At 40.6% G+C, this 19,481-nt stretch overlaps 1 protein-coding gene across 1 annotated transcript; it reads left to right on the top strand.

The window, feature by feature from the left end:
• Positions 1–617: 617 nt before the first annotated feature.
• On the top strand, positions 618–17,184 carry LOC122915406 (olfactory receptor 6F1-like). The gene is made up of 2 exons (XM_044262214.1): positions 618–1,549; positions 17,103–17,184. The coding sequence occupies exons 1-2, from the start codon at positions 618–620 to the stop codon at positions 17,182–17,184; spliced, it is 1,014 nt and encodes a 337-aa protein (XP_044118149.1).
• The last annotated feature ends 2,297 nt before the right edge of the window (positions 17,185–19,481 follow it).

The raw sequence follows: 19,481 nt of genomic DNA, 5'->3' as shown, positions 1-19,481 counted from the left end.
ATCCACAGGATGTTAATTCCTCAGTGATGAAACAATGCCATGTTCTTCCAATAGCCACGTTTTATATATTATCTTGGTCTGTGGTATTTTTTCCAAATTGATATAGATTATTTATTTGAGAGAGAGAAAGCTCAAGAAGAGGAGAAAGTGGGGAGAAGCAGGGTCCCCACTGAAAGAGAGCTTGATACTGGGCTTAATCTCAGGTCCCCGAGATCATGACCTGAGCCAAAGGCTTATGCTTAACTGACTGAGACACCCAGGTGTCCCTGGACTGTGAAATTTTAAAACAACCTACGTGAGTACAAACTCCACCCTACCACTTTAAGTGGTGTGACTATTAGAAAGCAATTTACTATGGTTTTTGTTGTTGTTGTTGTTTTGTTTAATTTGTGGAGTGGATTAATAGACTATTTATTTTGGAGATTTATTTAGTAGATCAAGTGAGCTAATCCATGGAAAACGTTATAAAGAAATGACTATGTTATTTCCAGTCATTATCTTTTATTATTACTAGGAGTCTATTATCCTGAAAAAAAAGAGCACAAAATTATTCCGTTCTTGCTCATCTGCCATATTCTAGGCATTGTTGCTTTATTCCAGATCAGAGAAGATGAGATATGGATGTAACAAACCAAACCAAAGTGACAGAGTTCATTTTGCTTGGGTTTTCCAGTGTTCTCCATCTGCGGGTCACACTGTTTGTGATATTTCTCACTGTGTATCTGCTCTCCCTCATGGGAAACACCCTCATCATTTTCATTGTTCTCATGGATATCACACTCCAAACGCCCATGTACATTTTCTTAGGAAATTTGTCATTCCTAGAGATCTGGTACACCACAGCCACAGTGCCTAAATTGCTGGCCACCTGCCTCTCACAGGTTGTTACCATCTCTGTTTCTGGTTGTATAACCCAGTACTACTTCTTTTTCTCCATGGGAGCTACAGAGTGCATCCTGCTGGCTGTGATGGCCTATGACCGGTACCTGGCTATCTGCAGCCCTTTAAGGTATTCACTTCTCATGAGTCTTCAGCTGTGCCTGCGGCTTTCAGCTGGATCTTGGATTGGGGGTTTTATTGCTCCTCTCCTACCGACCATACTCATCGCCCACCTGAACTTCTGTGGTCCCCAGAAGATCAACCATTTCTTTTGTGACTCAGACCCCATTTTCAAACTCTCCTGCTCAGAAACATTTTTGGTGGAGGCTTTGGGTTACACATGTAGCTCTGTTGTGATTCTAAGTTCTTTCCTTCTCACTATGTCTTCCTATGGGCATATTGTGGTGACAATAATCAGGCTGTCTTCCCGGGAGGCTCGGAAGAAAACGTTCTCCACCTGTACCTCCCACCTCACTGTGGTCTCTATCTATTATGGCACCATTATCTTTGCTTATGTTCGCCCTCCAGCCAAGTACAATTTCACTATTGGCAAAGTCATCTCAGTATTCTACTGTGTGGTTACTCCTTTGGTAAATCCTCTCATATACACCCTGAGAAACAAAAATGTGAAGAAAGCTCTCAGAAAAACTCTAGCACAGGGGGCGCCTGGGTGGCTCAGTGGGTTAAGCTGCTGCCTTCGGCTCAGGTCATGATCTTGAAAGATCCCCCGGGGCTCCAAGCACCCCGGAATGGACCCCTTCTCAGGAGGAGACCCCCGGACCCAAAAACCAAGCCGAGTCCACTGATCAGATGCAAACAGCACGAGGTTTATTGAGTTGACACAGGTACCTGCGGGCGATCAAGTCTTAGGAAGACTCGCGCGCCAGCCCTTTGTTCAGGGCCTTTTTATGGGGTTTGGGGAAGCGAAAGCATACGTACAGAAGCAGAAACATAGTTACAAGGTTCTTATTGGCTGGTTTGAATGTAAGGCATACTCGGTGTTTGTAGATTGGCTTTGAAGGACCCCGGCGCGCGAAGAGAAAGGTGGGGAGGGGGAGTGAGGAGGGGGAGTTGGACCTTATTACTCAGCAGAGAAACATCCTGCCTACGTGACTAGGCCCACGTACCTAGGCGACCCCCCTTGCCTATGTGACTATGCGCATAAAGTATCCTGTTGAAACAGGAGACCAGTATCACCCCCTAAAAGCCAAGTGGTTACAGAAAGGCAAGGGAGTGGTTAAACAATTAACTGGGGGAGGGGTCTAACAGGGGAAGGGCGAGCGATTACAGAAAAGCCAAGAAGCAGTTAGTTAATCAATGGCTGGGGGGGGGTGTCTATATGCGGAGTCTTTCATTCCCCCCTTTTTCTTTATCATGGATAGAATCTTATATCCATTCGCTCTGGTCCTGTACCAGGTCAGTTTGGGATCCGGTCTGTCGAATTAGCTGATATTGCTGTGTCACCAGTGGTTTTGCAGCCCCAATAGCGACAATAAAAGTGGGATGTCCCACTACAGTAGGTCCACTCTCTGGGTCTGTGAAACACGGGGCATAAGTGTTCTTAACATACTTTGTTGACTTCAGTCCCCATAGCTTCCCCAAGGATTTAACCCGAGTCACCCCGGGGGGGATGGTTGTGAAGGCGGTCAAAGTAATTTTCTACGTCCTAATTGGCTGGAGTTCCCATTGCTAGCTTGCAGATGTTAGGGTGTACTAGCTGCAGGGCTTGCAGATGGGCTTGAGGAACTGAGTTATGTGTCTTTGGAAATTGGGCTATTGATAAGGTAACTTCTTTGTTGTAAATCTCAAGGACATTTGCAAACAAAGGGAGACTCCTGCCTTACAAGACTGTGATCTCTGCAATATAAACATTTGTTCTTTTTTTTTTCAGGGCAGTCAGGGGTGCCTGTGAAAGGTCATACATATTACCAAGGGGAGGGGTGGAGAGGGGGTGCAAGGCGCCAGCCCCTGCTCCCTCTTCAGCCAGCCTCCTGAACAATTTTGACCCTTAAATCTTTAAGGTGGTTGAAGGTGGAAGGTCTTATCTTCTGTAACTTCTTCCTGCTGAATAGGGGCGTAGAGCTGTCCCTACCTACTCAGGTCAACATTGATCAGTGGAGGAATGTATAGGGGAGTTACAAAAGGCGGAGGCAGCTGAATCCAGTGCTGACAGTGAAAAAGTATCTTTGCGCATGGTAAGGATCATCTGTCGTGGTGAAGTCATTGCAGCGATGGAGTCTCGGCACCAAGTAGAGAAACAGCGAACAAAGCAACATATTAAGGCTAATAAGGCAATAAGAATGAGAAGCCCAAAAAGGAGATTTGGCTACAGTCCTCCTCCAAACCAGTAAGCTAACCAATTGCTGAGAGAGAGAGAAGGATCTTGTAGAGCTTTAATCTGGGCATTCATATCCTTTATTAATCCTGTGACATTTTTGTGATAGTCTGGGATGTACACACAACATTCTGTCTTGATAATTACATATATGCCACATGACATCCTCTAGTCACAAAGATGGAACAAAAATGGATGCTAAGTGATTATACCATTTAAAAAATAGATCGCATCCATCTTTGTTTTAAGTTGGGGAGACTAGCTGGAGTTGTAATGGTTTTAGTAATGCCCCATGAATCCAGGCAAATCCTAAGGTACAGCGACCTATCCACCCTGGAGGAAGCCAGGGCCACAGGTTTGTTTCACATATCCAGTGGGTTCTGTTTGGAGCTGGCCATCTAATGCCAGGTCGCCTTGCCCAGTCAGTAGCAAACCAGTCAGTAGCCTGGAGTACTGTTACTTGGGAACACATTTCTAGTGATAGCCATCCTAGATATCGTGCGTTCTTTGCCCAAGTATCACTCGTATGATTTCTTTGTTCCCAGCATAAAACTGCCTTCTGACTGAGCCGTCCAATCGTGGGTGTAAGCCACAGATATGCATCCCAGATTTGATATACACCATCCTTAGTAAGTTAAGGAGGGTTTTGTAACTTAGGCCCATATTTGATTGGGGAGTTATGGCTTGACAGCAATCCCCTTTTTTTTTTCCAAATTGCTCCATGGGCATGTAGTACCAGGAAGGCATATTTGGAGTCAGTGTTAATGTTTATTCTTAGGCTTTGGCAATTGCAAAGTGCTAGTGAACACTACAGTATACCTAGCTTTTCTTATTTTTTTTTTCTATGAAAACTATTGTCATCAGTAAACTGTCATTCATCTGGCATATCTGTAAGTATAGCCCAATATTTAATTAGTCGGCCTTCATCATTCTTTGGTGGCCTTTGAATTCTAAGAAAAATCTGGACCTGATGTGAACTCATTAGTTAGGGGCTGTTTTAGGTTTCGCTAAAGCATCTGTTTGCAATTGCACCTCAACAGAGGTGGCCTCTAGGATAAATATGACTAAGGGATGAAACCAATAAGAAGACCTTTGAGTGGTCCAGCCTTAACAATATCCTGATTACAGAGGATCACTGGCAAGTGAGAAAACTTGTCAAGAGATAAGGGGAGTTCCCCATGCATCATCCGATCTAATCATAAAGAAAGTGGGGTCATCCATTATCTCTATAAGTCCATAGTTAATCCTATGGAGTGCAATAGGCTGGCCTTTAGGCAATTTCATTATCCCAGCCACAAACAAGGTGTTAGTTAAGTTATACAATTATAGGGGAATCAATCCCATTTTCCAGTTGTTTAATCATGTGCCGTGGGGTCTTGTTAATATACCCACAAGATAATAAGATTGATTAAAGAAGCTATTGTGTAACTTCTCTGAAGTTTACCTCAAATTGTTTAGCTTAGGTAAACAAACATTTAAAGACAATCGAATCTAGAATTTAATATCCATAAAGGTGTGTTATTAAAATATAATTTTTCTCTCTAAGATAACCCTCATTTACAGAGATAGCCAAATCAGGACTAAGTCACTTGTGAAACAAGTCCAGTTTTAACAAACTTGGCCCATTATTTACATAAGCTCAGCAAGAACAGTTGAGTGTGATCATATAGATCTTTTAGAATCTGCTTTGCTGGAACTTCTTATAAGGAATCTCTAGGTTGAACTTCTAGTAGCCTCTCCAGGCCAGAAGCCAAGCCACATACTTGCCATCAGGCATGCCTGCAATACCTGTCGATTTGGGCATATGCCTCTTCATGAGATTCTGCACCTACCAAGGAGTGACATTCTTTACTCACCTGGTGAGGCTGCTGGGAACTCTGTAAACAAGGTATCAGGCCAATAGTCCCAAGGGGCTTTATGGCTCCAGGTTTCATAAAGTCAACCTTAGTTCCTTAAAGCTGTCTGGTCATATCTGAGTCTATGCATGTCTTTTTCAACTATGACATTCCAGTCAAAGCCTTGGTAAAATAACCAGTTTCCAATGCTGTCCTGTTACAAAGAGAACAGATTCTTATTGAACTTATGCAAATGACTGATTGCCATGGAAGAAAGAATACTTATTGAGACCTTTTGGTTTCAGAGGGTTTAGATAGAGAGAAAAGTTGAATGCCTTGAGCACTTTTACATCTCTGTGAGTTACAGATAACTTAAGAAAAAGTATCCCTAGTCTGGAAGAGCAAACATTAGAGAGAACCAGCAATGTCTAAAATAAGAGACACAACATTATAATCTTTTAGTTCATTTAGTTCCATGTTACTAATTCTGGTGAATGCACCTTTAGTTAGTTTTGGAAATTCTTACCCATTTCAGTTTTAGGATTTTCAAGTATATCAAATATCTGTATTTGTCCTGGAAGTCCTTTATATGAATCTCCTTTAAGATAAAACTCATTTTACAAGAGAATTAAAACAATTACAAATGACAAAACTCGGAATGGATATGGTTAGAGCTGATGAGACAAGAGTTTACAATTTAGCTGACAAGGAAATCAGGTTACTTCTGTGACACATAACATTTCTGTAATTATAATATCAAGCGATGATCTTTTAAAACATTTAAAACTTTAGGAAATGTATAGAATCTCTAGAATAATTATAGCATTTTCCCAAATGTAACCCAAGGTTTATCATTGGTTTAAATCTTGTCAACAATTGCTAAAATCTTAGAAAGTTTTAAAGCACATGCCTAAATATAATTAGGGATGTTAAACACGTGATAAAACAAAACATAGAGACTGGGTTTTCTGGGCTGGCAAAGAGAAAACCATTTACATTCTCTTATCTGATCAATTAATCTAAGAAAACTTTGTCCTTTTAAACAAAGAAAATCAGCTTTTTTTTTTTATACCAGTGTCTTTTCCCTTTTTAATTTTATTTTTAAGTGTGCAGTCTTAAGATAGGAGTTTTCTGGGTTTTTCTCCCATCATGAATGATGTCGCAGACAAGGGAGGGGGATCTTTCCCCTGCTGTCCTGCTCGCATTCCCCACAGGAACTTAGGAGCGTTTTAGCTAAGGCCTGTCCGAATAAACCCTAGACCAGGCTACTCCGTGGAGTAGATGACCGTTCTGCCATATGACGCCCCTGCGAGACTCAGGGTGCAGCCCACTCAGACTCCGTAGCCGAAGCAGTGAAGCCGTACAGACAGATTTACACAGTCAGGCACTCTTCAGATTCAAACAGGTTCGATACCCTCCCTTTTGGGTATCTCTGGCTAATGGGAGGTGATCAATCTCCCTTTTTACTCTTTACAGATTAGAGCTGAATTTCTATGGTTACAGGCAATGGAGGATGGCAACCGGGTGTTTTTGCAGTCTCTCTAGGTTGGGCTGCTTCCTTAATCTCTCAAGGCCAAATGGCCCTTATACTTTACTTGGAAGTATAATCTATGTGGAGGCAGGTCAGGAGAGTATTAAATCACCTTGGAGGTTGTTTTTCTTCCTTTTTAGTCTGTCCTGACCATATCTAAAATTCCTTTTCTGAAGATTTCCCTTCACAAACCTTTTACATCTTTCCTTTGCATTCAGGTTTTGTCCCAAGCCATTTTCTTTCAAACAACCATTTTATTGAGGACAAAATTACCTTTCCTAACCTTCAACAAAATGTATTCCCATTCCTTAAATCTTTCTTACATATCTCCTACTTTCCTACATACAGAGTTTCCCTTATTTCCATCAGTCTTAGTTACACTAAGCAGAACTTTGTATTCTTAGAAACACCTTTAGTTATTAGCCATTTGTGAACTGTTACAACAGAATTTTTCAGGTGGCAAATTTATGAATCAGTTAAGTGGAAAACAAGTTTACCAGCAGATTTAAATACTTTTAGTTTCTTTGCAGTTAAGAAGTCAAAAGCACAAATCTACATCCAGTAATTAACGACTTAGCCTTTTATCCTGTTTGGTTAAGATATAGATGTCCACAATTCAATTCCGTTTGTCATCCAAGCAAAACTTTAAAACTTTCAGGTTACCAAAGACTTTGAAAGCTACTTCAGCAATTACCCATTAGAACTTTGAGACAGACAATTAACCATCAGTTTAGTCATCTCTTTGCTAACAAATTTTAATAAATAACACAAGCTTATTTGACCTTTAATAAACTTTGATAGAATAAAAGCTTCACATTTACTGCTGTAACTTCAAAGACACATCTTATCTTAATTAAACCAACAAACTTAACTTAGTTCCAATAGTGATTTACATTTCACCTGGGCCCACTCCACTTTGAATGTTTACCTGAGACATGCATGGGAAGATCTGGAGTGGGGGTGCGTTAGGTCCAGGGGCTGCTCTTCTTGCTCCTTGACAGTGAAGAGAGAAGGAGCCATGGTGCATGATTGAGAGGCTAGTCATGCAGGCTGCACGCACATTGGTACAGAAATACGATAAGGGGGAAACAGAAGAAACAAAGTGCTGCCAGGAGGCAGAGAAAAGATTCCCGGTTTTAGAGCTCATAAGCCCCAACAGAGGAGCAGATGCCATGCTTTCCCACCAGCAAGGGGGGAGGGGTTAAGCAGTCCAAGTCGGGCCAGAGAACACAGGGAAACTTCCCCGAAACAAAGAGAGTTTCGGCAGCTGCTCGGGAATATTCCTTATGGTCTCTGTCTCGAGTTAGACCAACCCGTTGGTTCCAGTTATAGCCATTAACATGGGAAGTGAGTGAGGGAGAAACCCCCACATCCATTAGGAGAAACTCAGAATCTCTCCAGTGACCTAAAGTGAGACTTAAGGGGGTGGTAAGTGTTTGCCCCATTTTAGAGTCAAAGAAAACACCAAGGACAATAAGTAAGACACACAAAACAGTTAACAAGAAGGACGCTGCGCGATTTCGGTACAAAACCGAAAGCAAAAACTCAAGCGGAGATCCTGGGGGTCCGGATTCCCCCTCTCCAACCAAGGCCACGTATCTCTCTGATACAGGCTGAGCTCCAAATGCCCCACTGCACCGGGGCCCAAATGTCCCGAAGGACTCAAATGTCCCGCCCGGGAGGACTACAAACGTCTCTGGAACGTCTTCCAGGGCTGCGAGGGAGAAGTCCGAGCCCGTCAGCTCCTTCTGGCCCCCGCCAAATACAAATGGATCCGATCGAACCCCAAACCAAACGCATGCGCAAATACTCAAATGTCCCGTCCGGCGGGACTACAAACGCCTCTGGAACGTCTTCCAGGGCTGCGAGGGAGAAGTCCGAGCCCGTCAGCTCCTTCTGGCCCTCGCCAAATACAAATGGATCCGATCGAACCCCAAACCAAACGCATGCGCAAATTCACAAGTAACAGGTTCAGACGCAGCCACAGACGCAACGAACAGACACAACGAATAGAGTGCTGGCCAGCTTACCTCCTGACAGTGGGTCAGTGGTCCTTGGGTGGGGGGTCTCGTATCCCAGGACGAGCCCCCAAATGAAAGATCCCCCGGGGCTCCAAGCACCCCGGAATGGACCCCTTCTCAGGAGGAGACCCCCGGACCCAAAAACCAAGCCGAGTCCACTGATCAGATGCAAACAGCACGAGGTTTATTGAGTTGACACAGGTACCTGCGGGCGATCAAGTCTTAGGAAGACTCGCGCGCCAGCCCTTTGTTCAGGGCCTTTTTATGGGGTTTGGGGAAGCGAAAGCATACGTACAGAAGCAGAAACATAGTTACAAGGTTCTTATTGGCTGGTTTGAATGTAAGGCATACTCGGTGTTTGTAGATTGGCTTTGAAGGACCCCGGCGCGCGAAGAGAAAGGTGGGGAGGGGGAGTGAGGAGGGGGAGTTGGACCTTATTACTCAGCAGAGAAACATCCTGCCTACGTGACTAGGCCCACGTACCTAGGCGACCCCCCTTGCCTATGTGACTATGCGCATAAAGTATCCTGTTGAAACAGGAGACCAGTATCACCCCCTAAAAGCCAAGTGGTTACAGAAAGGCAAGGGAGTGGCTAAACAATTAACTGGGGGAGGGGTCTAACAGGGGAAGGGTGAGCGATTACAGAAAAGCCAAGAAGCAGTTAGTTAATCAATGGCTGGGGGGGGGTGTCTATATGCGGAGTCTTTCAATCTCAGAGTCCTGGGATCAAGTCCCACATCGGGCTCTCTGCTCAGCAGGGAGCCTGCTTCCTTCTCTCTCTCTCTCTGCCTGCCTCTCTGCCTGCTTGTGATCTCTCTCTGTCAAATAAATAAATAAATAAATAATCTTAAAACAAATAAAATAAAAATAAAAAAAGGAGAAAAACTCTAGCACAAAAGAAATTGCTCTTAGCATGATATATGAATGTTTTGAGACATACTCTAAAATATTCAATTTATAATGGTTTTCCAAATTTCACTTATAAAAGTTAAGTATTGAAAATTATATTATGAAATTGATACCAGCTAATATGGACCATTCTCTGTACTTTACATTTTTGTTTGAATCCTACTACAATAGATATTCTGTAATTACTATGTTTAAGAATATCAGTACAATGCCATAACAATAAAGAGATAAATCACACCAGCTCCCTGCTCACAAGCCATTCACAATAGGAAAATAGGCTGGTTTAGGCCCATAGTTCAATTAGGTATTTTCATAATTATACCTCATTAACAATCATGCACCAAAGATTCTTTTTGTTGAATGTGGCAGTGTTACTCCATTTTGTAGTTGTGCTATTATAAACAAATCATTTTGACCCTGAATATAACTTTCTAAATTAACATGTATTAAACACATATAATAAGGCAGCACTCATGATGAAGTTCTAGAACCTAGGTGAGGTTCTGAGCGGACGGCTAAAGAAAGAATTCTTAAGACGTCTCTGGTGCAAAAAGGTGGTTTATTAGAGCACGGGGACAGGACCCGTGGGCAGGCAGAGATGCGGCTGCCCCGAGCCTGTGAGGAGTGTCTGGTTATATACACAGGAGTTGGGTAGGTGAGGACAAAGGGGTGTTCAGAAGAGCTATTGGGGCAAAGAATACTATCAGGATATTGAAGGCCTGGTTACTATCAAGTCAAGGCCACTTCCCTTCTAATGAGGCATTAACATAAAGACAATTGGGAGTTTCCTGGTGGAATGTTACATTCCTGCTATCAAGCATCCTTGTGAGTGAGATTTAGGTTTAGAAGAAATTTAACTTTATTTACTTTTCTTTTTACCTCCGCCTCCTTTGGTTTCTTATGGAGGGGAGGGTGGCATTAGGGCTTGAGGAACTGAGTTATGTGTCCTTGGAAATTGGGCTACTGATAAGGTAGCTTCTTTTTTTTTTTATAAAGCCCAATTGTTTTATTAATAGAATGACCAGACAAAAAGTTGCTCCTTCAAATTGCTATAGGACTCCAAATGCTTTCTCTAATATCTGCACTTACATTGTCATGGACAAATAACAAGGTCTCAACTAGCCTCAGTGCCCTGACTGAATTCTCTTAGAATGTCAAAGCATCATTAACCATATGATGCAGCTTGAATCAGGTTTTTTGAAAATTTACGAATCTTTATGTGTAATTTTGATGATAAGCAATGTTATAATTTTTAACTACGTGTAAGCAGTTGTTACTTTACTAAGGATTTGGGGGACAAGCTTCATTTTTTTTTCCAATTTATTTATTTTCAGAAAAACAGTATTCATTATTTTTTCACCACACCCAGTGCTCCATGCAAGCCGTGCCCTCTATAATACCCACCACCTGGTACCCCAACCTCCCAACCCCCCCACCACTTCAAACCCCTCAGATTGTTTTTCAGAGTCCATAGTCTCTCATGGTTCACCTCCCCTTCCAATTTATCCAAATTCCCTACTCCTCTCTAACGCCCCTTGTCCTCCATGCTATTGGTTATTGGTTTCACTCCACAAATGAGTGAAACCATATGATAATTGACTCTCTCTGCTTGACTTATTTCACTCAGCATAATCTCTTCCAGTCCCGTCCATGTTGCTACAAAAATTGGGTATTCATCCTTTCTGATGGAGGCATAATACTCCATAGTGTATATGGACCACATCTTCCTTATCCATTCATCCGTTGAAGGGCATCTTGGTTCTTTCCATAGTTTGGCGACTGTGGCCATTGCTGCTATAAACATTGGGGTACAGATGGCCCTTCTCTTCACGACATCTGTGTCTTTGGGGTAAATACCCAGGAGTGCAATTGCAGGGTCATAGGGAAGCTCTATTTTTAATTTCTTGAGGAATCTCCACACTGTTCTCCAAAGAGGCTGCACCAACTTGCATTCCCACCAACAGTGGAAGAGGGTTCCCCTTTCTCCACATCCTCTCCAACACATGTTGTTTCCTGTTTTGTTAATTTTGGCCATTCTAACTGGTGTAAGGTGATATCTCAATGTGGTTTTAATTTGAATCTCCCTGAGGGCTAATGATGATGAGCATTTTTTCATGTGTCTGATAGCCATTTGTATGTCTTGATTGGAGAAGTGTCTGTTCATATCTTCTGCCCATTTTTTGATGTGTTTGCTTGTTTCGTGTGGGTTGAGTTTGAGGAGTTCATTATAGATCCTGGATACCAACCTTTTGTCTGTACTGTCATTTGCAAATATCTTCTCCCATTCCGTGGGTTGCCTCTTTGTTTTTTTGACTGTTTCCTTTGCTGTGCAGAAGCTTTTGATTTGGATGAAGTCCCAGAAGTTTATTTTCGCTTTTGTTTCCTTTGCCTTTGGAGGAAACAAAGGCAAAGGTTCTTGGTGCTATAGTAAATGGAATCGATTCTCTAATTTCCCTTTCTGTATTTTCATTGTTAGTGTATAAGGTAGCTTCTTTGTTTGTAAATCTCAAGGATATTTGCAAACAAAGGGAGACTCCTGCCTTACAGGACTGTGATCTCTGCAATATAACCATTTGTTCTTCTTTCAGGGCAGTCAGGGGTGCCTGAGGAATGTCACACATATTACTAAGGGGAGTGGGTGGAGAGGGGGTGCAAGGCGCCAGCCCCTGCTCCCTCCTCAGCCAGCCTCCTGCTCCCTCATCACTCATTTAAACTAGATTTTTTAAAATTATTCATATAAATAGAAGTAGAAAATTTCATTGGAAAAATAGCAAAATACTAGATAATTCAGATTTTTACTAGATAATTTTCAGATTTTAACTGCATTTCAAAATATTAGCAGAGGTAAGAAGATCAAGATGTGGAGGGAGAAAAAAAAGAAAAACCTAGAACTGGAGAGTACAGTAATGGGATACCTATCATAGTAAAAAAAGTATCAGCTCTCTTAGATTTTTATAAAATACTCAAGCTAAATAAACTAATTTAACACAGAAAGAGAGAGAAAAAAATAGAAAAAAGGGACCCAAACTAGATTTTCCTTCACTGTTTACCTTCTTATTTTAATTAAATATCTTTACATTTTTCAAATATTAAAATACAGTTCAGTAAGAAATGGAATGACAAGAGAGCTAAGGGAAATACATATTTCTAAGTTTTTTAGCATGAGTGTTTTCCTTTTGATCACCTCATAAAATATTTTCATTCAAAGTGTGATCAGTGCACTAGAAGCATCAGAATAAACTGGGAGCTTAGTTAGAAAGGCTTATTTAAGCACAGACCTCTTGAATAACAGTATGAAGCTCAACAAGATTCCTAGTTGACTGATATGCAGATGATTATATTACTAGAGGCACTATTCTAGGCAACTAAAGTTTTAAATAATCTATTTTAATGGCAAAAGTATATAGCAAATTCAAGAATTTCTTAAAAATGTCAGTGCTTGAGTTTTTTTCTTAAACTTTGATGTGCCATTTTCTAGTAATATCAAAAGTGTGTTTTTCTTGAATTCTCAGTTTTTATTTTTAAAACAGAGCATATTGATGTAAAATATTGTCTAAGTTACCTGTACATATAAACGAAAAACTTGTGCCATACATCAAGATTTTTTTTCTAACCCTTACTTTTCCACAAAAATATCCAAAGGCAAAGGAAACAAAAGCGAAAATAAACTTCTGGGACTTCATCCAAATCAAAAGCTTCTGCACAGCAAAGGAAACAGTCAAAAAAACAAAGAGGCAACCCACGGAATGGGAGAAGATATTTGCAAATGACAGCTCAGACAAAAGGTTGATATCCAGGATCTATAATGAGCTCCTCAAACTCAACACACACGAAAGAGGCAAACACATCAAAAAATGGGCAGAAGATATGAACAGACACTTCTCCAATCAAGACATACAAATGGCTATCAGACACATGAAAAAATGCTCATCATCATTAGCCCTCAGGGAGATTCAAATTAAAACCACATTGAGATATCACCTTACACCAGTTAGAATGGCCAAAATTAACAAAACAGGAAACAACATGTGTTGGAGAGGATGTGGAGAAAGGGCAACCCTCTTCCACTGTTGGTGGGAATGCAAGTTGGTGCAGCCTCTTTGGAGAACAGTGTGGAGATTCCTCAAGAAATTAAAAATAGAGCTTCCCTATGACCCTGCAATTGCACTCCTGGGTATTTACCCCAAAGATATAGATGTCGTGAAAAGAAGGGCCATCTGTACCCCAATGTTTATAGCAGCAATGGCCACGGTCGCCAAACTATGGAAAGAACCAAGATGCCCTTCAACGGATGAATGGGTAAGAAAGATGTGGTCCATATACACTATGGAGTATTATGCCTCCATCAGAAAGGACGAATATCCAACTTTTGTAGCAACATGGACGGGACTGGATGAGATTATGCTGAGTGAAATCAGTCAATCAGAGAGAGTCAATTATCATATGGTTTCACTCATTTGTGGAGCATAACCAATAGCATGGAGGACAAGGGGCATTAGAGAGGAGTAGGGAATTTGGGTAAATTGGAAGGAGAGGTGAACCATGAGAGACTATGGGCTCTGAAAAACAGTCTGAGGGGTTTGAAGTGGCGGGGGGGTTGGGAGGTTGGGGTACCAGGTGGTGGGTATTATTATAGAGGGCACAGCTTGCATGGAGCACTGGGTGTGGTGAAAAAATAATGAATACTGTTTTTCTGAAAATAAATAAATTGGGGAAAAAAACAACAAAAAAAAAACAAAAACAAAAACAAAATAACTGGTTTAGGGCTGCCTGGGTGGCTCAGTTGTTTAATCATCTGCCTTTGGTTCAGACCATGATCCCAGGGTCCTCGGATCAAGTTCTGCATAATGTCAGTGGAGAGCATGCTTCTCCCTCTCCCTCTGCCTGTCCCTCCCTCTACTTGCGCACTTTCTGTCAAATAAATAAATAAAATCTTAAAAAAATATATCTAAAGCTACATACAAACACTCACAACAACAGAAAAACATTCTGTACCAATGCACTGCTGTTTTGCATGCCATCCTACTGTAGGAGAGGAGTAATTCCTTCTACCTTCCTAGGTTCTATGGCTAAGACTAAGTATTAAACTGACATGAGACCTATTAACAGAAGAAAAGTAAAAGCTAATTTCCATATGCACATAGGTGTCTTCAAAAGGTGAGTGAATCTGAATAAGCATTTTGGCCCAAAAGCTTATAAACCTTTTTAAACCAGGAATGACAAATAATGGGAATGTAACAAGACAAATAGTCTTGATCAGTAAATTACTGGAAAGTGACACAAGTCTTCTTTTGGTAAGTTTGTTTTACCAGTGCATTTTGGCCTCAACACCCAGTCTGCAATGATAAGAATATTCTCTTCCTGGGACAGGGTGTGCACCTTTCATAGGAAGTGCTATCTCATTTGAGAGAGAAAGAGGGAAGTCAGAGAGACCTTCCTGCATATTCTGTTTCTTAAGTGCCCTCAACTCAAAATAGGAAATATACCAAAGTGGTACATTTTCTGTGACATGTTCTTAACCATCCACAATTGGACAGATGGTCCTTTATCTTGTTAATATAGTAATATTTTCAAATCCAATTTTTTTGGCAGAATGTATAACTAAATCCTCTCTTTCTTTATTATGCTAGTTATCCCAAAACTCTAACTGGATTTTTTTTTTGTAATGTTGATGAGGGATCAGGAGGCTGGCTGAGGACAAAGCAAAAGCTGGCACCTTGCACCCCCTCTTCACCTGCTCCCCTCCATATGTGTAGCATTCCTCAGGCACCCCTGACTGCCATAAAACGATAAATAGTTAACTTGCAGGGATCGCAATCCTGCAGAACAGAAATCTCCCTTGCTCTACAGGTATCCTAGAGATCTAAACAGGGAGGTTACCTTATCAATAGCACAAATTTCCAGAGGCAAATAACTCTCACATCCTGAAGCCCTAATGTCCCCCTCCCCACCATAAACTGGAGTAGACTGAGGTAGAAGGGAATGTGAATGACAGCAGGGTCATAATGCCCCACTAAGAATCTCCCAACTATCTTAATGTTAATGGCTGACCTAAAAACGACATTGATCAAGCCATAAGGGCAAGGACTCCCCCCGGCACCTTGTAGGCCCACCTTAGCACGTGAGAGCTCTGTCGAAATCTCCCATCCCTTCACCACCTCCCCCCAACCGCAAGGTATATAACACGCCTACCCTAACAACTCGGGGCAGCCGCATCTCTGCCTGCCCACGGGTCCTGTCCCCGTGCTCTAATAAACCACCTTTTTGCACCAGAGACGTCTTAAGAATTTTTTTTTAGCCGTCGGCTCCGAACCTCACCCCACCGAACCTCACCTAGGTTCGAGAACTTCATCAATGTCATGTCAAACCAGAGCCCATTTGTGCTTTTGAGACATTCATCAAGGAGGGTATATTACTTACTCCACTGCAATTTAAAGACATATAGAAGAAGCTTTCTTATTCAATTCATTCATTCTCATCCCATTGTTATATTTTCATAAATTCTTTGTTCTTACTTTTCAATAACTGCAACTAAGTTGGTTTCATTGGAAAGGTGTAATCCTAGTAATAATAGTAAGGGCCATATTTCCTTCCAGTAGGATGCATTAAAGCAAATTATCACGGAATCTCAAATTATATCCTGCTGGTGATCTTCATCAAGCAGTATATCAGCATAATAAAACAAAATGCAGATGTGAGTTTCAGTCTAAAAATATCAGAAAATATCAAAGTAAAAGTCAAATGATAATTATAATTTGAATATGTATTTCACATACTGACTCTATTGGATATATCATTTACAAATATTCAAAAAAGTTTAACTTTTTGCTTTGCTGATGTTTCCCTTCACTGTGTAAAATACTTTTGAGGTATGTGGGTGGCTCAGTTGGTTAAGGGTATGTGGGTGGCTCCTTTGTTTAAGCATCCAACCTTGCCTCATGTCCTGATCTCAGGGTCCTGGGATCATAACTCATCTTAGGCTCTGTGCTCAACAGGGAGTCTGTTTCTCCCCCTTGTTGTGCTCTCTCTTTCTCTTTCAAATAAATAAGTAACATCTTAAAAGAGACTTTTTATTAAGGGTTGCTGTCCCAATAGTTTATTTTGCCCTTGTATCCCTTGTCTGAAGACACATGTGTAGAATAATTTTTCTACAGAATAGGTCTAAAAATTACTGCCTAATTTTTCTTCTAGGAGTTTGACGATTTGAGGTAGCACATTTATGTCTTTAACCTATTCTCAGTTTATTTTGGTGTATGGTGTAAAAAAGTTGTCCAGTTTCATTCTTTTGCATGTAGCTGTCCAGTTTTTTCAACCATTTGTTGAAAAGACTGTCGTTTCTCCTTTGTATACAGATAATGATACTTCATTATTAGCATATAAAACTGTAACAGATCTCTATGTTATTATTATTATTATTTATTATTATTATTTTTTACCCTGTGATTTTACTGAAATCATTCATCATTGCTAGTAGTTTTTTGGTAGGGTACTTAGGGTTTTCTTTATATACTACAATGTAATACACAACTAGTTAAAGTTTTACTTTTTTTTTTTTCCTTATTAATTTGGATGTCTTCTATTTCTTCTCTAGTCTGATACTGTGGCTAGGAATTTCAGTACCACATTCAATAAAAGATGTGAAAGTGGGGGACCTGGTTGGTGCAGTCAAGTGAGTTCTGAGTCTTAGTTTTGGCTCAGGTCCTTATCTCAGGGTTGTGAGATTAAACCCCACATCAGGCTCTATGCTCATCAGGGAGTCTGCTGGAGATTCTTTCCCTCTGTCCCTCCTTCCCACTATCTCTATAAAAATACGCCTGAAGCTATGTTAACTATGTTAACTAACTGGTATTTATTTATATATAATTTTTAAGATTTTATTTATTTGACAGTTATCACAAGCAGGCAGAGAGGCAGGCAAAGGGGGTGGGGGAGGGAGCAGACTCCCTGCTGAGTAGAGAGTACGATGCAGAGCTTTCTTTTTCTAAAGGATAAAGCAGATAAAAACATGTAAATTTTGACATCAAAAACTAAAATATGTGAAGAACAAAAGTGCAGTGCTTTATCATCCATTTAAAGTTATGTTGTTATTAGCTTAAATTTGACTGTTTAAGGGCTACTTGAGTGGCTCAGTTGGTCAAGCATCTGCCTTCAGCTCAGGTCATGATTCTAGGGTCCAGGGATTGAGCCATCACCAGGATCCCTGTGGCAGAAAGTCTGCTTCTCCCTCTCTTTCTGCTACTCCCCCACCACTCATTCTCTCTTTCACAATCTCAAAAAAGTTTTTTTTTAGAAGATGTAAATATCAGCTTTTTTTTTTCTCAATTTATTTATTTTCAGAAAAACATTATTCATTCTTTTTTCACCACACCCAGTGCTCCATGCAAGCCGTGCCCTCTATAATACCCACCACCTGGTACCCCAACCTTCCACCCCCCCGCCACTTCAAACCCCTCAGATTGTTTTTCAGCGTCCATAGTCTCTCATGGTTCACCTCCCCTTCCAATTTACCCAAATTCCTTACTCCTCTCTAATGCCCCTTGTCCTCCATGCTATTTGTTATGCTCCACAAATAAGTGAAACCATATGATAATTGACTCTCTCTGCTTGACTTATTTCACTCAGCATAATCTCTTCCAGTCCCGGAAACAAAAGTGAAAATAAACTTCTGGGACTTCATCAAAATCAAAAGCTTCTGCACAGCAAAGGAAACAGTCAAAAAAACAAAGAGGCAACCCACGGAATGGGAGAAGATATTTGCAAATGACAGTACAGACAAAAGGTTGGTATCCAGGATCTATAATGAACTCCTCAAACTCAACCCACACGAAACAAGCAAACACATCAAAAAATGGGCAGAAGATATGAACAGACACTTCTCCAATCAAGACATACAAATGGCTATCAGACACATGAAAAAATGCTCATCATCATTAGCCCTCAGGGAGATTCAAATTAAAACCACATTGAGATATTACCTTACACCAGTTAGAATGGCCAAAATTAAGAAAACAGGAAACAACATGTGTTGGAGGGGATGTGGAGAAAGGGGAACCTTCTTACACTGTTGGTGGGAATGCAAGTTGGTGCAGCCTCTTTGGAGAACAGTGTGGAGATTCCTCAAGAAATTAAAAATAGAGCTTCCCTATGACCCTGCAATTGCACTCCTGGGTATTTACCCCAAAGACACAGATGTCGTGAAAAGAAGGGCCATCTGTACCCCAATGTTTATAGCAGCAATGGCCACGGTCGCCAAACTGTGGAAAGAACCAAGATGCCCTTCAACGGATGAATGGATAAGGAAGATGTGGTCCATATACACTATGGAGTATTATGCCTCCATCAGAAAGGATGAATACCCAACTTTTGTAGCAACATGGACGGGACTGGAAGAGATTATTCTGATTGAAATAAGTCAAATAAGTTTTTTAATGCACTATTTAAATAAAAAATCTTTTAAAATTCATAGTAACCATAAAGCAAAACTCTACATTATAACACAAAAAATAAAGGGACTCAAAATACACTATGACAGAAAATTATCAAATCACAAAGGAACAAAAGACACTTACAAAGGAATTACAAAACATCCAGAAAACAATTAACAAAATGGTAGTACTAATTTCATATTTATTCATAATTATTTTTCTTTAAATGGAATAAATTATTCAAAAGATGAAAAGTAGTCTTTTTTTAGAAATGACCCATCTATATTATGCCTACTTGAGATTTTCATTTGCATTTAGAACACACACACACACACACACACACTCACACACTAAGAATAAGGGGATAAAATTTATATTCAATGTAAATGGAAGGCAAAGAAAACAGAAACTAAAAACGTATCAACTGAATATGAAGAAATAGAAATCTGAATGGTCCAATTACAGTTTAGATTAAATCAATTATCAGAAATTTCCAAGAAAAAAAAAGAAAGAAAAGAAAAAATCCAAGATCCAAGAGATCCAAG

The sequence above is a fragment of the Neovison vison genome, chromosome 8 (genome assembly GCF_020171115.1).
Source record: "Neovison vison isolate M4711 chromosome 8, ASM_NN_V1, whole genome shotgun sequence".
NCBI classification, from domain to species: Eukaryota; Metazoa; Chordata; class Mammalia; order Carnivora; family Mustelidae; genus Neogale; species Neogale vison.
This window is presented reverse-complemented; position numbering and strand designations above follow the sequence as displayed.